A 15,067-nucleotide genomic window follows, 5' to 3' on the forward strand; every position below is an offset into this window, starting at 1 on the left:
AGTCAGTTCTAGGGCAAACGCAAACAATACTTTCCCTTACAATAACTTGTATCCAGGAAAAAAAACAGGGGCTCTGTTGCATCTGTAGCATAGCAGCCAGAAAAAAGTTTACTAGCTCTAGCCAATTGGAAGCTGTGGAGCTGGGCCAAGTTAGCCTGTTTTTTCTCCGCCTCGAGATGAAGTCATGATTGAACTATGGCATTGAACTTATTTCTGAAAGGGAAGGGGAATAGGAAAGAAAAGCTAAACCTGCAGCAAAGTGCCCTGTGCAGAGGAGAACGTGCTTAGGAAGTGTGTGCATGCTTCTGAACTCTGAGTGGTTCTCAGTTCTGTAACCTTCTCCTCCCACTGGGTGGAGTAGGGCCTTTAAGAGCAGCTGGAATGCAGTTCCCCTGATCAGCGTAGCCAGTTGTTGCTGTCTGAACCTCTGCCCGTCCTGGAGAGTGGTGCTCTGAGCTGAAGCCAGTGGGCTTCGTTCTGTGCACCACCGCCCTTCTCGCCAGAGCAAGCAGCAGCTTCCAGCAGGGAAGAGTGTTCCCACCTGCCCAGCCATGGGAGAGGACGCTGTGCAGGCCGAAAAGTTCCAGCACCTGGGCTCTGATGTGCGGCAGGAGAAGCCAACGAGCCCCAGCCCGATGCCCTCCTCCACGCCGAGCCCCAGCCTGAACCTGGGGAGCACGGAGGAGGCCATCCGGGACAACTCGCAGGTGAACGCCGTCACGGTGCTGGCGCTCCTGGACAAGCTGGTGAACATGCTGGACGCGGTGCAGGAGAACCAGAACAAGATGGAGCAGCGGCAGATCAGCCTGGAGGGCTCCGTGAAGGGCATCCAGAACGACCTCACCAAGCTCTCCAAGTACCAGGCCTCCACCAGCAACACGGTGAGCAAGCTGTTGGAGAAGTCCCGCAAGGTCAGTGCGCACACACGCGCCGTCAAGGAGCGCATGGACCGGCAGTGCGCGCAGGTGAAGCGGCTGGAGAACAACCACGCCCAGCTCCTCAGGCGCAACCATTTCAAAGTGCTCATCTTCCAGGTCAGTGACCCCTTTGCCTCCGCACGGGCGGGCTGGCACTTCCCAAGGCTCATGACCTCAGTCATCCTGGCACTCACAGCCATGTTTACATCTGTTCTGCCTGTCAGGGATCACACACACGAGGCATTGTCCCCTGACTGCCTGCAGCAGGCGAATATGAAATCTGCACACCGAGGTGGGAATTTCCCAGGTCACTCAGCCTAACGCCAGGACAGATGCCCGCAGGGTTGGTAGGCCGGCTCATTTGTCAGGGAGCACCTGGATGCACTCCGTACAGGTCGGGAGATGTGCAGGTGCACATACCATAGGCAAATTCATTTGTCTCTTTGCATTAAGAGCCTGGAGCTCTGGCTGCAGCTGTGAGCTGGACTGGACAAATTAATTCAGTGGCAGTTTATTAACTCTTTGTGGAAATGAGGTAATCACGTGAGATTTTTTTAACCAAGAAGTCAAACTCATCACTGCTTAAACTATCCCTTTGTGCAAAGGCTACTAGTGTTTTGGGGACTAACCCAATGGAGGATTGATTCCATTAGAATTGAACTAGCGTTGTTCTTTTAAGACATTTGTGAGTGGGCAAAGCAATCTTGTTGAGTTCTTTTCTAGCAAATGATGCACTAAAATTACAGAGCATAACTCTTTACAAACACACTAGATATGCCCCTCATTGCTCAGAGAGACCACAACTGTAAAGTGAAATAAAAGGAGTGTTATCAGTTACAGTCACAAAGGCTAGTCTTAAATGTTTTCTCCTTAATATGGTTGCCTTAGAATAAAAAGGCCACTTAATTTTTTTAATGCATCAATGATGCAATTAATGTAGCAAGAGGCTATTTGGGGACAGGGAGATTGCGTGGGGCTGTTGTTCCGCCAAGTGGTGGGCATTTGTGAATCCAAGGGCAGCCCTGCCTAATGCTGGAAGCCCTTCCGCCCAGTGGACTCGAGCCAGCACAGAGCCCAGGAAGCGATCGCCATCCTCGCCCCAGGGCTGTCTCCTTGTGACCATGTGAATAGGAGAGGATTTCAAAGCCATGGAGGGGAGAGGCTATAACCAACAGTTTGATTGTGAAAGGCACACAGGGAGAGCCTTCATCTCCCAAGAGAGATTTAGAAATTGGGATTTAAACCGAGGGAGCCTTCTTATTCAAAATGAATCTGCTCTGCCAAGTTAGAACCTAAGCCTTCCTACTCCCATAAAAGGAAAGACTCATCTGGCTGCTTTTTTGTCCTCCTCAAATTGCACTTGAGTATTGTAAAGGTTTAGGCAGCTGATGCCTTCCTATACCTTGAAGGCTTTTGCAGCCAGGAAACTTTTTAGCTTTTAATGCAAATGCAATAGCTTTTCATGCACCAGATGAACTGAAAAGAGATCCGGTTAACTGGGCCTTCTTAAGCCATACGAGATCCTTACTTTATTAGCCTAAGAGATATTAGAAATCTCAGCTCTCGAGGCATTTCTAAATTAAATACTGATCTCCAAATAAAACCAAACATGTACAGACCTGTTTAAATCGGAATCATCAAAGGAAATTTCCCTTCTTCCATATGAATCAGGGAGATTATCTCTTGTCCCATCCCTCAGTTAAGGAGGGAAAAAAAATATTTACCTAGTAAAGGAAAGTCACAATTTTTCAGGATTGGTTTTTGTTGTTTTGCCACGGGTGTTCGTTCTGCGGATGTTGGAGGGAGGGATGGAAGGGGATATGCTACTGGAAATTCAAGAGAATTGCAAATCTGACATTTAAGAAAACAACTCTTGGGAAACTTAAAGGCACATGTTCGTTGTTGAGGGCCTGACATGGTCTCCTGTTTTGTCACATTGGACTGACAGGTGTGAAATTGCAGCTAGGAATGGTAGGAATTCTCCACATAGTGAGTAAAAGTTGAAACAGGGGGGCTCAAGACCAAATTGGAACCTAAAGAGAATCCAAAGCAACATGTTTAGACTCCATTCTGGGCCCCTTGGCAAGCAGCCCCCTAGGGACACTTTTAGGAGAACTAAAGGCAAGTTACTGGACCTTTCTTAAACCATGTAACATCCTTTATTAGCCTAAAGAATATTAGAAATCTCAATTCTCAAGGCATTTCAAGATGATTATTTTGAAAAAACAAATGCAAGTGCAGGCCCTCAGTGGAAAGGTTGCTCTTTTTCTTGTTCCTTCATAAAGTAGGGGTTTCTCTAGGTTAGTAATTATGCCAGTGGATAAAACAATAATTTGTGTTAGAGACTGGTCTTGTATAGTAGTTGTGAAAATGAATTTTGGAGTCACATAGACAACGATTCAAATCCTATTTTCACCACTCTTCTACGTGATCTCTCAGACACGTTTTGTAGCTTCTCCAAGCCTCTGTTTCCTCCTCTATGCACTGAGGATATTAATAAGAGCAAAAATATGTTGAGCACTTAATAAGCCCAGCACACATTGCTAAGAAATTTTGTGCATTATGTCATTTATCCCCAATGTACAGATGAGGATGTTGAGATTCAGAGATGTTTATGTCTTGTCTGAAGTTATTTAGTAAGCAAGTGGTGAAGCTGCCTCTCACCCTCATGTTTAATTAATTTCAAATGCTAATGCTTCCTCCCTGCCTGGTATCTCTCTCATAGGGCAAGGAATAAAGAAAATAACATTTAAAATGGTTAGCAGGGACTGGCATAGACTAAGTGCTCAATGAATAGAAGCAATTACTGAGTGGATCTGAAATTCATTTGCTCAGAGAGGCTGCACTTTCGCTTGTTTAGAAATGTGGCTTCCTTGCTGGGCGTGGTGGGTCATGCCTATAGTCCGCGCTACTCAGGAGGCTGAAGCATTAGGATTGCTTTAACCCAGGAGTCTGAGGTTGCAGTGAGCTATGATGACACCACTGTCCTGGGCAACAGAGTGAGATCCTGTCTCAAGAAAAAAAAAAAAAAAAGGCTCTTGGGTAAAAACTGACCCCACCCTACCCTACCAGGACCTTAAAACAGCTATGCCTATGCCTTTTTACACACACACACACACACACACACACACATACCCCACACACACATACCCCACACACTGTATGACTGTCACCACATTGAAATCAGCATATGTCTCATCTCCATGAAAGCAAAGGATTCTGCTCAAAAGACCACTCTAAACAGACCCTTCTAGTAGCAGCACAGACTTCACCGTGTGGCGGAAGGGGTCAGTTTTCTGGACCTGTGGAGGGTGTAGAGGGCAGATGAGGTACCACGTGCCACTTTATGTCTTTAAAGTAATTTATCACTTTTAGTCCCCTTGAATCCTGTGCTGGACTTCCCCTTACTAAATCTATTGATTTTTCTCATTTAAGACAAAAAATTGTGTGAAAAAGAAGAGAGAAAAGAATCTGTCCCTTGACTTGAGCATATGTGGTACTGTAGTGTTGAGACGATTACATTTTCAGTTTGTAAAATCTTGTCATGTCCTTCAAATCTAAAGGTGTGTTTTGGTTGGTTGGTTGGCGTAGTAGATACTTAATGCATTTGCATTTTTTAATTCCTAACTTTGTCCTTAATTTGTCCTACTTAAAACATGTCATTTATTTATTTAAATCTGCGCTGAATGTTATAGCATTGTTGTGGCTATTAAGCCTCAAATTTAATAGCCATTACCTCAAATTATAACCAATAGTATCTAAAACTAGAGAAATCCTAGTTAAATCCAACAGATATTTTTTCAAATTTTTTTTGTAATAGCTTCAGATCAATGTTTGAATTCAAAATACTGTGACATGACCTAGCATAAATGAAATAAAACTCACAGGCATTGCTGATCAAAAAGAAAATGCTCAAGAAAGACTAAGACTGCCTGTAAGCATGGCTATATTTTACTAAAATTAAATATTTTACAGAAAATCAGTGAATTTACAGTTAAGAGGAAATTTTCTATGTTGCTATAAGAGACTAAAACTTTACAGGTAACTGGCCCTGAGAGTGTGATGTCCACTTATGTCCTCTTAAGGTTCTCTTAATGAATGTTTGAAGAAGGAGTTTGGGAATGATTTCAAATCCAGGGAACAAAATGAGAGTACTCATAGACAGCTTACACTTTCATCTACATAAAATTGGGAAATTGGGTGGAAAAAAAAGTAGAAAGGTTAGATATTTGCAGTGGATCCATTTCTGGAGAATTGAGCTTATAAATGTGTTCAAATATTCATCATTTGGGTTCTTTCAATGAGATCAGAATTTTAGAAAGGTGCTAAAAGTGTAACATCTTCAGACTATTTTAAAATTGATTTTTTAAAAGCCTGCACCATATCCAAAGCCACTGCTCTGAAAACTGTTAAATTAGTACGAACCTGGAAGAAATGGGGTATAGATAATCAAAGACACCTTTCTGTGACAACCGGCTGTGTTTATATCACATTGATTAATGTTCCCATATGGGATATTGGTTTTGATGTGTTACTTACCCAGTACCCTTTTAGTTTGAGATAAACAAAAATACTACTTCTTATTGTTATTATTTATGCTTACTGAATGTCAGCACTGCCCCAGGCACTTTAAGTGAATAACTGATTATTGTTGGTATTTCTTCAAAAGAATCATTACATTCTTTCAGATGCAGCCTTTCCAAGTAAATGTTTCTCATTCCATTGCTTTGTAATCTATATCTGTTTGAATTGAATGAATGAAAAACATTCTCCAATGCAACTCAGGTCCTATAGTTTTGATTCTTGCATGAAACAAAACACACTTGGCATTAGTACACTATGGAACCACTTTTGCAATTTGTTGATTATTTTTCATAGGATGTAGGTTAATATCACAGAATCAAATATTTTAGAGCTCAAAAGCACCTTAATAATCATTTAGTTTAACTTCATTTTATATCAGCAAAGTAGAGGCCCTGAGAAACCAAATGTCTAGCAAGGTCTCATTTTATTCATAATAGAAATTATTGAAATGAGTAAAAACAAACACTATAATCCCACTATGGTAAAGTTCACGTTTACTAGCTTTTCCATATCAGCTTTTAAATAATTCAGTGTGATTTGGATTTTTTTGGGTTTTGTTTTGTGTATTTTATGTGTAACAAAGAACACCTAACCAGTGTGATCTTAAAAAAGAATTGAACCCTTGATAACACTGAAAAATAATGAAACTTTTAAATCCTCCAGCATGTGAAAGACTGCTCAGGGATTATAACTAATGCATTTCATTCTTATGTCTTGCTGATTCCACCGACAGCTGCCTTCGGGGTGCAGTTGTAATCAATGGCTTTATCCACTTGGCAATCTATACCTCAGAAACACAAATCGGAGAAAACCATCAATGTGTGAAAGAGACCTATAAATCAGAATGTCAGGTGGGCATAGTTTCATATTAACAACTAGTATTTACAAATTATTAGATGAAACACTTTATGGACACAAATTTATGGTCTTCATATCCCTCTAGGATGCTACCATATCCCTGTGGGAATATGACATCCTTTGTTATTTTTTTCTAACAATAGGAATGATAAGTTAGTGACAGGAAAGCAAAGCTGCTGGCTTCTCTCTCCTTATTCAAGAATTTAAATAACGTACCTTAGATTTCCTTTTCTGATGCTCATCCTCTCTTTTCTTTTTTTTAAGTACCCAGACCTTTTCTGGCAAGAGTCTTCTTTTCTTCGAAAGTGTGCATATCTATATAGGTGCAGAGAAGATTTGTTTCCATGAGCTTCAACCCAAGAAGTGGCTGACATGTTGGCAAGTTTATCTGAGTTGATACCACTAAGACTATTAGTTCACTAGCATCAGTAATAACCAGCAAACAAGCAGAAGTGAAAGGAAAAATGCTACTTTTCTAGAGTTCTTTCCATTCCTTTTCTCTTTTATGCTGCAAGAATATCATTCATATATGTTTGAAGTATGCTGTTTAATTCCCTTTCTTTCAAAAAACTCCTAAGGGTCCTTATGAAAGATCAGATGCAGGAACACTGGCATCAGTGGAGCCAAAGACCTTTTGGAAAACAAAGGGCAAATAATCAGCTGCTCCTAGGGGCCTCTCCTGCCCACAGAAGCAATTCAGCCCATAAGGGATTCTCAATGCCATTTCAAGGTGCCACAAACTCTAAGTAGACATGTGATTAACTAGCATAGGTAAGCAGGGACAGCGTTGTATACTTGGCCCTCCTCCTTGAGGTAGCCATCAGTCTTGGAATCTGTAAGAGAAAGCAGATCAGAAATACAACAGGAGGTTGTGCTAGTTTGCAGTCCCACCAACAGTGTAACCTAACAGCACTCATATGCACAGAGGGAAATAAAACACAACAGAAACCAAGCAGGTGGGAAGGGGGAGGAGGGGATGGGTAGAATCACACCTGAAGGGTACAATGTACACTATCTGGATGATAGTGTGCTTATAACCTAGACTCAAGAAGTACAAAAGCAATCCATGTAACCAAAACATTTGTACTCCTGTAATATTCTGAAATTTAAAAAAAGCAACAGGAGGCTGAAGGCAGAAGTGTCACCCTTCACCTCACCTGCAGGCATGTAAGATATCAAGTTTCCATGAGGTGTGTGTGAGAGCCTGAGCACAAGGGAACCCTGGGAGAAGGCAGCTGCCAAGGATCCATTATCTGAAGTTTAAACTGAATTTCCACCACCATAAGAGTGACTTCACCCATCAAACACCATACATATGTCTTGCTAAAGAACAGAGATTTTGAAAAATATCAGTATTTTTCTGCTTCTAAACAAACATGGAAAGGTAAGACCTACGAGTGCTTGGATGCTTACAAATTCCTGTGTGAAAACAAAGGGCTTACCTTCAGAGTGGATGTCATCAGAAGCTCCAGAATAAACACCGTCCAGTAGACAGAACATAAAATCGTGCTTGAGTAATTAAAATGACAGCAGATGCATAGCAATTAGCCAGAAGACATATCTCATTTGTTTCCAGTTGCATATAGACACATCCAACTCATTCTGGATTCTCTCCATTCCTGCTGGGTTTATTTTCACAGTTGGCATCAAAAAGCTCTCATATAAATTTCCCTGGCATTTTACAAAAGAGTTCAATGGGTTTTCCACCTTCCCTCACCACCCTGCCCCCAAATATGCAGCATGTATCTACCACAGATCACTTTTGATTCACTGTATAACAACTTTCCTCAAAGCTGTCCCCGAAGGATACAGGATAAGAAAGGCAAAAGAGGCGTCAGACTCAACAGTAACTATGCTTTTGTGACAGTAAAACTTATATTTAAGGAAAAAGTACAGCATGATTAGTTCAATTCCTTTAGAAGTACAGTTAATATACCTACCTTTTGTTGGGGTTGAAGAAAGAGATGTTATCCAACTTGCTACCTTTGATTACCCTGAGAAATTATACTATAAAAATGTACTCTTCTTCTGTCATAACTAAGGCTTATTTTTACAGTTTTCTGCCTGAATTTCTGCTTTCCTCACTGACGACTTTTAATAACATTTCACTGAACTCTTGGTTTCTTCTTTTCTGCAAGCAACTCCTGTCAAACCCTTCTAACCCTCTTGTCAAGCCCCAGAAGTCATTTTGTTTCTGGCATGCGAGCCCTAGCGATTTCTGCAGTCTATCCCTCTTTCAGTAACACTCATCCGCTGAGAAGAAAATCCTTTCTGAAAAATGGAGACTACTGCCCACTTTAGATTTTAGGTTCTCCTGATTTCCCAGTGGAAGCAGCCATCAGCAAACTTCCTTCTAGACACAGAGCTGAGGCCATCCTTTTGTAGTCCTCAAGCCTGCCCAGCTGAGGAGCCATCTCCATTCCATTCTTAGAAAGCCACCTTACCCAGCATGCATTTAATTAGCAGCTCTTGAGTTCTAGGCACTGGAACACAGTGTGAACAAAAGACAAAAATTCCTACCCACATGAGGAGTACATTCCAGTGAAACAGAAGCAACCTCAACTTGAAATATGGGAAAACCAGTCTCTGCAAAAGTCCATGTTATAAATGTCTTGTGGCAGTCCTGCACTCCTTTCATTCTTTTTTCCCCCTTTTCTTTTACTGTGTACCTGACACTTTCCATGACATTCAAAATAGGAGGATGTAGGCCAGGCATGGTGGCTCACACTTGCAATCCCAGCACTTTGAGAGGCCAAGGCAGGAGGGTCGCTTGAGCCCAGGAGTTAAGGCTGCAGTGAGCTAGGATCAAGCCACTGCACTCTAGCCTAGGCTACAGAGTAAAACCCTGTGTCACAGAAAAAAAAGGGGGGAGGGGGCTGTAGAGATGCCTTTGAGAAACAGAGTATGTGATATCTTCATTCTAACAAGGATTCTATTTAACCAGACTTTCTGCTTTTACCTCTACCCAAGATGTTATCCTCTGTGTCTAACCTATTTATGGAAAGGACTCTATATGAGTGTGTGTGTAAGAGGGAGACACAGGGCTGTATCTTTTCAAAGAGTATCATAATTGTACCATTCAATGGTTAATAAGGAGAGAGATATTTTACAGTTTCTCTATAATATCTACACTTTGTTCATTTAGTCTTTGTATCAAGAAGTTAAAAATATACAGTCACACTCTTAAAGCATGTTTTCAGTCATAACCCATTCTTGTTAACTTTTCAGTCAATCAACATTGCAAAACAAGAAGGGGAGTTCTTACCATTAACGTGAACTTTGCATGATGTTTAGATCCCAAATAGATTTTTAATCCACTAAATCCAGTTATGTTTCAAACTGAAAGTTTACTGAGCAGCCCAAAATATAACGTAACCTTGAGGCTCTGGTAGCAGTAGAGGCGGCAGGGGCTCTGCAGCCTTGCCCCCCTCTGGCATTCCTGCAGAACCCCTGGTGCCCCTAAGGGTGCAGTTTGAACACTGCTAATCTAGATCAATTCTATTGTTCATGTCTGGAAGAAACTGAGACCCAAGGAGATTACAAATTATCTGCCCAAAGCTGCTTAGCCATTTAACAGTACAGCAAAGGCTGAGACTCAGGTCTCCTGACACACATCCAATACCATGACATTTCTTTCAGTGAAAATGTGGAGGCACCTTGCTGATTGGCTCTCATTTTCCAATATTCAAAGAAAAATATGAAAATCAAAACCTTCTTATACTGTGTGACCCAGGTCTGTCTGAATTCCAATCTCCCCAGTAACCAATGCTGCAGCACCATCTCCCTTGCACTCTAGAGACAAGTTCTCCGGCTCTGCTCCCTGAGACACGAAGAGCCACCTTTGCCTGTGTGCCTGGCAGTTGGGAAGAGATGTGCTGGGAACAGTGAAGGCGGCAGCTTTCTGTGCTTCTCTCCTCGCTCTTAGCTGGAGGTTGGGGGCCAAAGTATTCTTGCCCAGGGAAGCTCATTTAACAAAAGAGGCTTGATAAGCTACGACCGCAGCATAAGCCTTTAGACCTCACTATTCTAAAAATGATGCTAATATCTCACCTTCCCTTATTAACTGCCACAAAGGATATCCTAAACCACGAGGCTTCATGAGTGGGCCCCGGGGAAGGCAGCCCTTGCTTCTCTTACTCTGAAATGTCATCAGCTTTAGTGTGTGCTTTTGAACAGATACTAAGGTTGCCCATCCCTTTACTTCTGACCTCTAGTTGCAGAGGGAACCTCATCAAGGCTGTACATGGTGTCTGGTACCTGAGGACATCTCAGTTCTCTCCCTTGCTTCCATCTTTTATCTGCCAACTTGACCTTCAGGCTCTTTTGCAGTGGGATTTTGGGAGGAGTAGAGCCCTCTGACCTCAAGGAAGGGTAGGGGAGAGAGGGCCTCTGGGTTCACAGTAGAGTAACTTACTTTAGTGCGTTTATCTAGGCAGCTTCCTGTCCATCTGAGTCACAGCCACTTCCCCCGCCTGTCACTGATAGGGCTTTTGCCGGCTGCCCTCATGATATTCTCAGTGGGCAGGCCCTTGGCCTTATCCGGACGAAGGGGAATGACTTGACCAATTTAGAATTAACTCTTCCTGCTCTGGAAAACTGAAGCCATGAACATTTGGTTTCTATCATCCCCATGTCCCCAAAACAGAAACACAAATTATAGCATTTCAGAATTCTTTGGGGGGAAATGTGTTATTAACACGAAACCTACATTGTCTATCTTTTCAGGAAGAAAATGAGATCCCTGCCAGTGTGTTTGTGAAAGAGCCAGTCCCCAGTGCAGCGGAAGGGAAGGAGGGGCTTGCTGACGAGAACAAGTCCCTGGAGGACACCTTGCACACGGTGGACCTGTCGTCGGACGACGAACTGCCCCGCGAGGAGGACGCGCTGGAAGACAGCGCGGAGGAAAAGACGGAGGAGAGCCGGGCGGAGAAGATAAAAAGATCCAGCCTAAGGAAAGTGGATAGCCTCAAGAAGGCATTTTCTCGCCAAAATATCGAGAAAAAGATGAACAAGCTGGGGACAAAGATCGTCTCCGTAGAGAGGAGAGAGAAGATTAAGAAATCTCTCACATCCAATCACCAGAAAACCTCCTCAGGGAAAAGCTCCCCCTTCAAGGTTTCTCCCCTGACTTTCGGTCGAAAGAAAGTCCGAGAGGGAGAAAGCCCCGCGGAAAATGAGGCCAAGCCGGAAGACACGCCGAGCAGCGGGCAGGAGCCGTCCCCGGCGGAGGGCCCGTTTGCGGAGGGCCTCTCCGGGGCGTCGCCGGCCGGCGCGCTGCTGGAAGGGGACAACGCGGAGGGCGCCGCCGAGAAGGCGGCCTCGAGAGGGAGCAACTCGGGCATGGACAGCGACGTGGACCTGACCATTGCGGAAGACGAGGAAGGCGAGTCGGTGGCCCTGGAGCAGGCGCAGAAGGTGCAGTATGAGGGCGCCTACGAGCTGACCTCCGAGGAGGCAGAGCGCTCAGACGAGGAACAGGTGCGTCCCGCTGCGCTGCGGGTGGACCAGAGCGCCTAGGCGGCCCCGCTGCCCGGCCCGGGCTCGGCACGAACTCCTGCGCAGCCCGCGCAGCCCGCGCCGCCGCGATACCGTCCCCGCAGCAACAACGCTCCGCGCAGCAGTAGCCGCATACGCAAGACCAGCATTTACCATGAAAGCCCCTGTCGGGCATCTAATTGAATTTACCCTTAGGTCCTATTTCTGCAGAATTTCTCCAGGATTGCCAGGAAGAAGAAATGGAGAAGTTGAAAAACGTTGCTGTGTTTGTATTAGTAAGAAAAAACAGAAGATACTTAAGATACTAGGCACGAAATGTGATTCGTTCTTTTTTGTCACTGTGTAAGCTTGCTGAATAGTGTATCAGTAATACATTGAATTCCCACAGCACTCTGTGAATCTGATTATTATTCAAGTGTGTGATTATCTAATACACATAAAGACATAAGCTAAAGATATGTTTTAAGAAGAAAACATTTACACAAGGTAGAAGAGAATGTTCAGTTGGTTAGTCACTTAATAGATACCACTGTTTTATTGTAAACAAAGGGAAAATTGAAAGACTGTTATAGCTAATGAAGTAAGATATGTAGGAAAGTCTGGACTATTACAAAAGAAAACTAAGAAGGAAAAGTTGGAAAATAAGAGAAACAGGAAACAAAGAATGCCAAAGAGATTGAAGACAAAGGGAAAAGGATACGCTGAAAAATAAAATATTTACAATATTAGGTTAACTGTTTCACTTCTAAAATAACAATACTAAAAGAAGTTCATATATCCTGGAATAATATGTTGTATCATCAAGGTATTTTTATTTTCTAGTATTTTCAAACAATATAACAAACACTTTACAGTGTAAAAGCTGTATTTTTTCTTAATAAATAAAAGACATTACAAATATTTTGAGGAAGTTCAAAAAATGTCTCTAACATTGGAATAAATGTAAATCTTCGAAATGTAATTAATATATATTGCCTTTTGTAGGAATTTTAATGTAATGTTTTCCAAATTTGAAATAAGCCTTAAATTCCAAAGGATGTAATATAGACTTATAAAATGCTAAAATCTACAAGTTTGGGAAGTGAAAGATTCTATTTTTCCTTTTTTGTATTTAATGGTAATTTCATTCCAGGTTATATTTTATTTATATATTAATTTCACAGAATATTAGTGTCTCAACTTTTTAAAGCATGGTAGTGTTTTATGTATATATACACATTTATTCAGATAGGTTAATTTTTACTGCTAACATTATACTAAAATATTGCTTTATCTATTTTTAATTACAAAATGCTAATATTTTGCTAAGTTATAGTTTAAAGACAGTTGACCCAGGGAGCAAATTCCCTGCCTTAAGTATGTGCCACCATAAGTAACTTTACAAATAGAGGTAACCCAAGACAATATTAACAAACTATGCTTTGTCTTTAATAAAAGGGATAGGATTAACAAATGTATTGATGGCATAACCTATTTAGCTATGTCCTTGTTTTTGCAATAATGTAACCTCAAATATTGGGTTGTTGAACTAACAATAGCTGTATTAAAAAAGATTAAATAAACAAAACATAAAATGTATATAACAATGTCAGTTTTTTGGCAGAACAATTTTAGAACAAACAGAAAGAATTGATTTTTAAACTCTCCTCCCAATGTAGCAGTAATGTTGGTTATTTCAGTCTTGATTTCCCCTATTAACTCTGCTTTCTTTTCTCCCTGATCTCATTTAGAAATCTAACTCTCATTCTTCAAGTTTAACTTTCTTGACATCACCCTGCCAGCTCTGGAGAGCATCTGAATTTATTGCAGCAGCTTGATGAATTTGATAGTTCCATCTGCATTTTTATTGTATTATACCAGACCTTACAAAACCTTAAACAGCCCTGCGAATGTGAATGTATTGAACTGTACATTCAGTTTATTCATGCAGATAAACCTTTGTCTTCTGCAGCGCCGTAGACACGGTAGAAGACTTAATTTCACTTAGGACCCAAAGCATGCCTATTTAACCTTTACAGGGTTGCTGTCACTTCTTGCAGCTGAGGAGTTGGAGGATTCAAAGCTAATGTAATGTTTACATTTCCTTTTCAAAATGCTTTTTTCATTTGTCCCTATATACTATCTGTATGTCAGTGGAAAACTGCACTCAGGCATTTTTAAAGTTTTACTAACAATAACATTTATTCTGTGTTCCACATTCGAAGCATTAAGATCCTAAGCAATAAAACAGAGAATTAAGCCAGATAATTGTTAGAAAACACATACTGTAGGGATTAGTGAGAGCAGCAGTTGTGGAAATGGAAGCTAATTTATTCTGTATTATTGTTGAATTATTTGCATACTGGTGAGGCTGCAGAGTCCCCAAATTAGATATGTCTTCTTCCCACCCATCCAATAACCCACTCCTAACTTTATGTGCCTGGAGCTCAAGAACCGGATTAGGTTTCCCCAAAGATAGGTTATACCTTAATAAGGACTGAGATCCATATCTTAGAAATATAATTCAGGAGTAAGAAGTGTCTATTACATGGATCTCAAATCTCACAGAAATATAGCAAAAATGTCATTTTTCTGCAAGATTTATCTTAAAAATACATAGATACATATTTCAACAGGAATATTTTCTTTCCACTTAGGAATCTAGTATATGACTGCATTACTGATTCTTTTTATACGTGAAAATAAAAGACCCACACTAAGACCAGGCACAAAACTAAGATTTCTGGGCCAGTCACAGTGGCTCATGCCTGTAACCCTAGCACTGTGGGAGGCTGAGGCAGGAGGTCACTTGAGGTATGGAGTTCAAGACCAGCCTGAGCAAGAGCAAGATCCTGTCTCTACAAAAAATAGAAAAATTAGCAAGGCATGCTGGCACACACCTGTAGTCCCAGCTACTAGGGAGGCTGAGCCCAGGAGTTTGAGGTTGCAGTGAGCTATGAAAATACCACTGCACTCTAGCCTGGGTGACAGAGCAAGACCCTTTCTCAAAAAAAAAAAAAAAGACTTCTGATGTTTATTGTCTGTTAAAATCCCAAAATGTTTCTGCTTTTAGCGGTGCCCACCCAGAAGAGCAAAGTTTGAGCCTCAAGCAATTCAGCCCACTATCGGGAAACCAGAAGCTCCTTCAATGTAGCCAGGCTGCCAGTGTAAGTAAAGGTTATAATGAAAGTCATTTCCTACATTAAGACACTAATGCCCGAGCCCAGTTAATT

General features: G+C 41.8%; 1 protein-coding gene across 1 annotated transcript; it reads left to right on the plus strand.

Moving 5' to 3' along the window:
• Positions 1-206: 206 nt before the first annotated feature.
• On the plus strand, positions 207-13,433 carry CAVIN2 (caveolae associated protein 2). The gene is made up of 2 exons (XM_045559135.1): positions 207-1,034; positions 11,085-13,433. The coding sequence occupies exons 1-2, from the start codon at positions 552-554 to the stop codon at positions 11,874-11,876; spliced, it is 1,275 nt and encodes a 424-aa protein (XP_045415091.1). The 5' UTR covers positions 207-551; the 3' UTR covers positions 11,877-13,433.
• Positions 13,434-15,067: the final 1,634 nt, after the last annotated feature.

This window comes from Lemur catta, chromosome 8 (assembly GCF_020740605.2).
Source record: "Lemur catta isolate mLemCat1 chromosome 8, mLemCat1.pri, whole genome shotgun sequence".
NCBI classification, from domain to species: Eukaryota; Metazoa; Chordata; class Mammalia; order Primates; family Lemuridae; genus Lemur; species Lemur catta.

What these genes read in the sequence shown, in the direction of transcription:
- CAVIN2 (XM_045559135.1), top strand. Translation starts at nt 552, where the DNA reads ATGGGAGAGGACGCTGTGCAGGCCGAAAAGTTCCAGCACCTGGGCTCT. An exon ending in TCAAAGTGCTCATCTTCCAG is followed by an intron (nt 1,035 to 11,084) that starts GTCAGTGACCCC and finishes CTATCTTTTCAG; the next exon opens with GAAGAAAATGAGATCCCTGC.